Source organism: Hermetia illucens, chromosome 2 (assembly GCF_905115235.1).
Source record: "Hermetia illucens chromosome 2, iHerIll2.2.curated.20191125, whole genome shotgun sequence".
Classification (NCBI taxonomy): domain Eukaryota; kingdom Metazoa; phylum Arthropoda; class Insecta; order Diptera; family Stratiomyidae; genus Hermetia; species Hermetia illucens.
Window position 1 is genome coordinate 59,236,448 of NC_051850.1, and position 9,112 is coordinate 59,245,559.

The 9,112-nt window shown below is 42.5% G+C and overlaps 1 protein-coding gene across 1 annotated transcript; it reads right to left on the bottom strand.

Moving 5' to 3' along the window:
* Nucleotides 1-6,204: 6,204 nt before the first annotated feature.
* LOC119649413 lies at nucleotides 6,205-7,507 on the bottom strand. Its single transcript, XM_038051550.1, has 3 exons — nucleotides 6,965-7,507; nucleotides 6,575-6,776; nucleotides 6,205-6,451 (listed from the first exon to the last, which is right to left on the bottom strand). The coding sequence occupies exons 1-3, from the start codon at nucleotides 7,312-7,314 to the stop codon at nucleotides 6,371-6,373; spliced, it is 633 nt and encodes a 210-aa protein (XP_037907478.1). The 5' UTR covers nucleotides 7,315-7,507; the 3' UTR covers nucleotides 6,205-6,370.
* Between the last annotated feature and the right edge of the window lie 1,605 nt (nucleotides 7,508-9,112).

The window sequence follows — 9,112 nt, forward strand, 5'->3', positions numbered from 1 at the left end:
CTCAAGTCTGCAGCTCTCCAGGATCACAGGCGACGCAAATGATATCTGTCTGCATTGCTGCCACTCTTCGGGCTAACAAAGGAGTTCGAGAAAGGTAAGGGAGAACATGAAACAATAGAAGACTTGTCTGTTTGAAATTTAGGGAGTCCTGAGTTTGTATTCATTTGATGTTGCATCGGACCAATTGAAGAGAAACTTTTTGATCTTTTTAAGCTAACCCCCAAAGTTAAAACATATACAGACAACTACGGTTCCAGTCTCGGCTTAGGTCACAAATACTAGTGATGTGTTTGCAGAATAATATAAGAGAGTGAAAAACATCTGATAACCACTTCGGCCACGCTGCTCCCAAGGCAGAGGCAGCGTCTGAGTTGCCTCTGCCCTGGATAAAACCGTAGCCGTCTGCATACCATAAAAGATGTTCTCTCCGGGCTGGTGACTTTTGTAATCAAGCTAAAGACTGGCTGAGGGAGAATGGTGTAATGCGAGCGCAAAAGTTTGTAATTTGCATATTCCACATGGACTACTGAACTTACGACAAAAAAAATCCATGTATTGGAGGAAATGGTACTTAGAACCTAGAAAGGTTTTAACTGCAATGCGAAAATTAAAATAATATCATTAATTAAATAATTGACCCTATTCACGAATCTGGGGTGGGAGTTACCACTTTCAAATGAACCCTACAGATACCTTGGCGGCAATGGGCAATTGTGCATTTGACCTTTGTTTGATGCCTACACAGCGGCCACCAGTCAATTTTTTTTAAAATACGTTAAAGGGAGTCACATACCGGTGGATCAACAAACTAAGGGTAGCCTTTGCATTCCAAGACGATGGATAAGTAAACCCTCATGGATGAGTGGTTAGAAAATCCTTATATTTTAAGCGTTCCCACGGATGGAGTTCTCCGCACAAATCAATGCATCGCGAAAGCATGACAGGCCTCAACCTCATGGAAATGCATACTCCTCAGCTGAAAATCAAATTACTGGTGCGATAGTTAACAGAATTGATTTCGATTAGCTCGCCAGCGAGTGACCCAGACGGCGATAGGTAGGACAGACCAAGAAAGGAAAGAACATCTGAAGGAACATGATCTGCGAGCAGTACCTAGAGAATTGTAATGCGACGACTCAGAAGTTGTTCATATCTGCCGAAGACGTGTTCGCGGCCTCCGGGGATGTATGCGATAGTCATTATTGGAGTAATGGAAAATATGGGATAAGGCCCTTCAACTCGTAGTGAAGCATAGATTGAGTCTATTCGGTATATGTATGTACAGCATCATGAAAACAGAAGTTGATATTGATACCTAAAAGTGTTAATTCTCTAGGCTAATATTTTGGAGTGTTAATTTAAAATATATTGCTCCTGGTTGTTGAAAGAGACCTTTAAGGTTAGCAGTATGGTTTGCATAAAGCTGAATTTACGGTTGACTCCATCAAATTGGTTACTGCTTAGGCCGACCATATAACACATGGAGATGGTTGTATCTCCAAATATTGTGGAATAGTGACCATAGACATGAGGAATGCATTTAGTTCGGCGAATCGTGGCCTTATATAGAGTTACCTAAAAACAATTGGTATTCAGACAACAGATTCGAGAAGTACATTGCCTCCGCGGGTGTTCTATAAAGTTTTTTACTACCCTCATTTGGATATATCATAAAAAAATAATAATCTTCCGCTTCCCGCCAAAGACTGTTCGATAAAGGAGAAGGGACAAGTCACTATAATCTGAATGGCCCTCTAACATGGAAGCGTCTCAAGGAGTAAGTATGACTTTCAATAGTATTTGCTATTTATTGATTATCTGCCTCTTGTGTCACTGTTCCATTGAAAGCCTGGCAGAAACAAGTGTGAATCTGGTATTGTATTAATGTTTACGGTAACTGCAGGGCCGGCAACATTCCAGTCCAGAATAAGGAGACTTCCGAGACTTCCCATGCAGAGAACAGGGAGGTTTTTACATGAGAAATTGAACGTAATCCAGGAGATACTTCCTAATGTTAGCATGTGTGCTGTGTCACTGAATGCTAAAGTGGCTCTAACTCGTACTTGGCGCCGTAAGGTTAATGGTGACCGGTATGTGGATTTGTGCAGCTTCCGCTGCCTCGTCATTGGTGGAACATTATTCGAGCAGAGAGCTCGCCATAAGGTCAGTTGAGTTTTAACTGACAGACGTCCAGCTACATTGGGGGAGTAGTCTTGCTGATCGGACCGAAGGTGCCTTGAATAATCGGTCTGATGAACATTGGGCCGCCATTAAAAATGTTCTTTTCTCGGTCGCTACTTAGGTCGTTAGTCATATTCCAAAGGGGTGTCCCAAGATCTTGCTGACTTTTGAATTATGGATGCACAATGAAAAGAAGAAGTTGAGCGTAGTATACGCCGTGACACAAGTCGCTGTGTGGAGAAATTGCTGTAAATAACAATGATTTCAAAATCGTAAATAGAAATGATTAGAAAGAGAAGAAAAATCATCTCCACCATCAATGGATCCAAACGGAGTAAAGCCGCTAAGCTTTACGGTTTCCTGGTAGAACTTTTCACCGCTGCTACTGTAATCTGTAACTTCTGTAGATCTGCTACTTCCACTTGTAAGGAAATCCTGTAAGTCAGACACCTTTCCAGAGAGTACAATAAAGGGATGACCGATACGACTTCGAAAAAGTTACCCGTCTTAGTGCGACCATTGGTGGAGTATTTGTGTGCTGCTTCCTGTCGCTCGGTAATAGCTAACATAATCCTGGTAACACGCTGTGCGTAAACGCATTCACCTACCCTAACCCAAAAAAAAAAAATCCTGGTACGCATCAGGGAACATCTTGAAAATTTGCTCGGCAAGGAGCAGGCTTCTGTTCGGGATCCTATTTAACGTTTATAGTTGCATTTCGAGGATCGTGAAGTAGTCAGTTCAACAGCGTCCAAAATAAGAGGGAGCGGTCCTCATCATTAGCTCAGGTGTACATCAGCACGATTAAGTCATGCACTCAGCCCATTTCTAGCAGCTTTTCATATATCGCAGTTATTTTTGCGTTTATCATATTTCAATTTGCTTCCGCATTACATTTACAACGTTGCTGCCATCTCCTCAACAGGTTCTTCCTAGCGGCTTTTTACATCCCCAGTTCATCATCAACGGCGCAACAACCGGTATCCGGTCTAGGTCTGCCTTAATAAGGAACTCCAGACATCCCGGTTTTGCGCCGAGGTCCACCAATTCGATATCCTTAAAAACTGTCTGGCGTCCTGACTCACGCCATCGCTCCATCTTAGGCAGGGTCTGCCTCGTCTTCTTTTTCTACCATAGATATTGCCCTTATAGACTTTCCGGGTGGGATCATCCTCATCCATACGGATTGAGTGACCCGCCCACCGTAACCTATTGAGCAGGATTTTATCCACAACCGGACGGTCATGGTATCGCTCATAGATTTCGTCATTGTGTAGGCTACGGAATCGTCCATCCTCATGTAGGGGGCCAAAAATTCTTCGGAGGATTCTTCTCTCGAACGCGGCCAAGAGTTCGCAATTTTTTTTGCTAAGAACCCAAGTTTCCGAGGAATACATGAGGACTGGCAAGATCATAGTCTTGTACAGTAAGAGCTTTGACCCTATGGTGAGACGTTTCGAGCAGAACAGTCTTTGTAAGCTGAAATAGGCTCTCTTGGCTGACAACAACCGTGCCCGGATTTCATCATCGTAGTTGTTATCGGTTGTGATTTTCGACCCTAGATAGGAGAAATTGTCAACGGTCTCAAAGTTGTATTCTCCTATCCTTATTCTTCTTCGTGTTTGTGTTTGACCAGTGCGGTTTGATGTTGTTGGTTGATTCGTCTTCGGTGCTGACGTTGCCACCATAAATTTTGTCTTGTCTTCATTGATGTGCAGCCCAAGATCTCGCGCCGCCTGCTCAATCTGGATGAAGGCAGTTTGTACGTCTCGGGTGGTTCTTCCTATGATGTCGATATCGTCAGCATAGGCCAGTAGTTGGGTGGACTTGAAGAGGATCGTACCTCTTGCATTTACCTCAGCATCACGGATCACTTTCTCGAGGGCCAGGTTAAAGAGGACGCATGATAGGGCATCCCCTTGTCTTAGACCGTTGTTGATGTCGAATGGTCTTGAGAGTGATCCTGCTGCTTTTATCTGGCCTCGCACATTGGTCAGGGTCAGCCTAGTCAGTCTTATTAATTTCGTCGGGATACCGAATTCTCTCATGGCCGTGTACAGTTTTACCCTGGCTATGCTATCATAGGCGGCTTTAAAGTCGATGAACAGATGGTGCAACTGTTGTCCATATTCCAACAGTTTTTCCATCGCTTGCCGCACAGAGAAAATCTGATCTGTTGCTGATTTGCCTGGAGTTCTGGTTTCTTCCCTTCTGCCGCGTATTCGACCATCGCCTCCTCCATTTGTAATGTCGAGGAAGATGACATGGTCCGCCAGACCATCCCCTTCGTCAACGAGGTAGTGAGGTAAGTTAGATCGACGATCGGGCCTAGCTCTTTATCTCGGAAGGTGGGCTCGCATCTAACGTTGGCTAGTACAATGTCAAGCTTCTCGAAGGTTTCAAGCAGGATTTGGCCCCAGTTATTCGCCATTTGTTTTCTTCAGTCCAAGGTGCGCGCGTGGAAATCATCAGCTATAATTTTAGGGCTGAATCTCTCGCGTTCAACACGAAGCCCTCTATCATCTTCTCATATTGCGTTAATGTTGCAATAGGAGGATCATAACAGCGATTTGGATACCGCAGATTTTTGCTCTCACAAAGGCGGCTCCTAGGAATGCCATTGTTTTTTGTGTGGCTAGCTTTCTTCATGTCCATATAGCCGCGTTTCATCCACGTAATAATAGCAATACCGTTATTTCGGTAAAAAACGCAGATTACCGCCACGTCTACAATCGACTCTCGAATGATTCACGAGAGCAGGTGTTGAGCTACCTCGCAATGGCTGAGGTTGATTTGTATCAAACTCATTTAACCCTATGATTCAGCGTAACACAGATATCCCCTCGGGATATACCTTCATCTAGGCCTTTGCACTCGATTACAATTTCTTGTTTTTGAGCTTTCACTTCTGCTTGCTCCTCTAACATCTTTTCCACGGAAATTATTCGCTGGACTTGTTTCGCTCAGACATTGATGTTGTGCAGGATATCAGCGTAAAATATATGCATTTCTCTTCTTGAAATAGTGATTATTTTATTTTATTTTCTCTTTTTGCCTTTTGCTTCCTGCTGCAAACCTTTGTCCATTGCATGGGTTTATGAATCGCATATTCGTTCCCTTTTGCCTTGGCCGCTTGCTGGGTACCAAGGGGTTCACTAATTCCGTTCCTACTTCGCTTGTTCGCGTTCTCACCTGTGTCACCTGCGTTTCTGGCGTGACTTTGCCACCTGACGCTTGGCGGTTTTCTCCTCTACTGCCCTAATATAGGACAACTTAATGCCCCGTATTAGAGCTATGGTATTTTGGTGAATATTCCGCTTCCTTGTTGAACTTACATAGTTCATTTATGCATTCTCCGAGTGTAAGAAACACTGTTCTAGTTTGGCGCGTTCTACACCCGTTTTTAACAACAGCAACTTTCATGTCAATCTGGTTACTATCCGTATTGTTTTATGAGTATCGCGACGAATCTCGACTAACGAGGGGGCGTTTGTTCCCACCTGATGCATCCGCACGAATAAGCGCGTCTGATGGGAGAACTGGCAACTCCACACAGGAAGCTGGCACTATATGGGCTAGTTAAAGCTGTAGATGTCTCCTGCTTGTTTAATCATCACTACAATCAAGGTTTAAACCCGCAATGGCAAGACCAGCACAACGATATAAACAAGTATAAACAATTGGAATTTGGAACACAAAATCGAGAGGCGGCCCCTAATCAGCTCGGTTTCCCAGTGTCAGACAAAATACACGGATACAGTGCCCTTCGATAGGGTTGTCTTGCTTGCTGGACTAACAGCACAAAACTTTCGATTGGGGACAGTTGAATATTCTGTATCTTGCTGTTAAAACCAGCTTTTGGATATTCGTAGGAGCACATTCCCGAACATAGTTGGGTTTCCAGAATTGTATCATACCAAACTTGGCATCTTGTCCTGCAATTTATTTCTGAAAGTCCTTAGAGCTTCGCCAAATGTGAGGAGACAAGACCAAATCGAGTCACATAATTCATTTTACTACAAATTATCATTATTTATCACAGAGCAACTGCTTATATTAGATATTTTTATATAATTAAATTTTCTAAAATACACCGATCCTAAAACATTTCCTTAAAACACAGCAAATTTATCGACAAGGAAGTAGCATCCAATTACTTCTCTCTCAAATTACTACTCAACCTCTTTAATCATGAGCTGCACCTCCTCCCTCTTCGAGCCTTTGAAAGTAATTTGATAGCATAATTTAAGAGTTCACGTAATTGAACAACCTGGAAGAATGAAGCAAATATTAACTTGTATGTGCACTTGTAAGGAAGCAAAGGAAGCCGGTGCTCATCCATGCCAAGGCTTAAATTTCTCAAGCTTCTCTGAAGCAGGAGCCACATACTTGCCTCTTCTGTTTTCTTAGCCCGAAGTGTAAAATATTTACAACATAGCACCTCCGTTTTCTTTTGAAGTTTTTGAAACTGTACAAGTAAATCATCATACTTGGCCTGTATACTCTCCTTTTCGCTTAGAGCAGTTTTAAGTAGACTTTCTTTGCGGGAAAGGATTTTTAAGCAACGTTTATGCGAAAGTGATAGTTCATCATACCTACATGGGAGATATGCGGAATATACTTCTTTGCATGTTACAAGGATTCAAAGGGAAAAACTCCATTCAAGTAAAACAGGGATAGTGGCTTCTACAGACTTCTATCTTTTGCTTAGCACGATTTTAATTGAATCATTTTCCGTGCTAGCTGAGCTGGTTTAGCTGGAGCTTTAGTTTCGAATACTTACCTATATTGCATAAGAATAGGACTGACTGTGTCTAGGATATTCTTATTGTCATGCAGTGTACTAAGCGGCGAATCAGAGCCCCGAGGAGTGGTTGTCGACGAGGAAGAGTCGACTCCTCTCATTACCTCTAGCAGTTTCTCATTTCGGGTGCGCTCTCGTTTCAGTGTGTCCTCCAGTTGACTACTACGAACTGTTTGCTCTCCCAGGGCTAATTTTAGACGGCGCTCCAGTTTCCGGGATTCACTTAAACTCTCTTGCAAGTCAGAAAGCGTTGTCTGAATGTCGGTCAATACACTTGAGCTCGATACAAAAGAACTGCCGGAACTTGACCCATTCTTGGCCAGGATCATTTGATGTTAAACAGGAAGGCCCTATATTTCTGTCATTAATTTATATTTTAATGGGGAAACTCATATATTGAAGGAGAAAATATGTATTGCGATGTCCTGTCGTGCCCTCAACTAATACGAAATTTATGTCAATCAATTTCGACAGGGCCATAAGGAGAAGTAGTCTAGTGCAAGTTATTGCTGGAAAAAGTAGTAGATCATCATCTGGAATTATTAAAAATAATAGAATATAGCGAATTTAATAAAAAGATTTGAGCTTATTCTTTCGAAATTTAAGTGGAGTTTAGGAACTGCGAAATGACCTGCGCGACTTTGTTTTATCAAAGCCTTCATCTTGATGCAGTCGCGAAGCTTTCAAATTCCCATCCAGTGCATCAAGCCACCGTTGTTCGGGTGGTCTTTTGGTCGCTTACCATCGACTTCGATGTTCAGACCAATCTTGACAAGTGAATTCTCCTTAGCCCGAATTACATGACCATACCATTGAAGACGAATCTCTCGCAATTTTACCACGATCGGTGCAGCCCCATATCGATTTTGGATATCCTCATTTCGGATGTGATCAAGGCGGGGTTTACGAGTATAGTATTTAAGATAGGAACTGACCTCACGGCTTCTATCCTTGGCTATTGACAATGGTGTTTTGTTAGTTTTTGGAAAGTACGTTCATACCTCGATAACGGTATCGGGGACACCCAGCTTCATTAAATAAATATGTATGTATGTATTCGATTTACAGGAATCATTTCATTTCACGGTCGTTTGCCTGCGCGGATTGCAGCTAAGTTTCCTTTCTGGGAAAATGAAAAAAAAATCTGGACTGCTATCAAAAGTGTCTTACCTCTAGCACGAATAAAGTTAACGACCACATCCGAAAAGGTTTATGACATAATTGACCTGGCTCACTAAGGATAGGTGCATAGGGATTGATGAACGTCAGGAGATGAGAGTTCCGTTGATTCCTGCGAGAGGAGAGAGAAGGCATACCAAAAAAAAGTCGATCATTGCTTCGATCAGGGAAGTATAAGCCACCGCAAATTTTGCCCCTGTGTGCCTCATCATGAAAGCGCTTGTAGGTGATCATCAGCCTTTCGATGGTCTGATGACCGATCATCTATCTTATCGAAGATGATGAACAGTGGACGAGGCGAAAAGGGCACTTCATCACAAATGTAAATCCGTTAATTTCTACCGTAAAATTTGAACGCGGACTGCCCTTTCAAACAGAAGTGAAATCCTCTTTGTCATTCCAAATGGAGCAAAGTACCCGGACTTCCTGTCTTAGTTTTTCCGCAAGGTTGCTACTTGAACTTGTTCGTATATTCTACAAATGTGCCATCTTTCCCACTTAGGGAGGAGGGGTTGAATTTGGATATTTACATGCTTACTGCTGTCGTGAAGATCCTAGTTAAAATCATTCTGGAACAGACCCAGGAACATTTTGAAAGCTTGATTGATAAAGAGCAAATTAATTTTCGTTATGGATCCTTTCGTTCTGATTCTACTAAGGGATTATTCGAACTTTAAACGTGCTAAAATGGGTATCATTTTAAATCTATTTTGAAAGGGAAACTAGGAAAGCGTTGGGCTTCAGATTTTGTATGCTTAATAATAATATCAAGGGATGTCGCACTGTGTTCTAAAAGACCTATTGTGCCCCCTTACTGGTTAAAGTGTTGTCGTTTAAGCCCATAACGGACAGAAGTTTTTTTTGTTCACTACTCCCAAGTGTTTCAACCTGGCATCTGGAGTTAAGTATTCTCCCAGATGCCTTAATCTACTTTGCACAAGTGCTGGG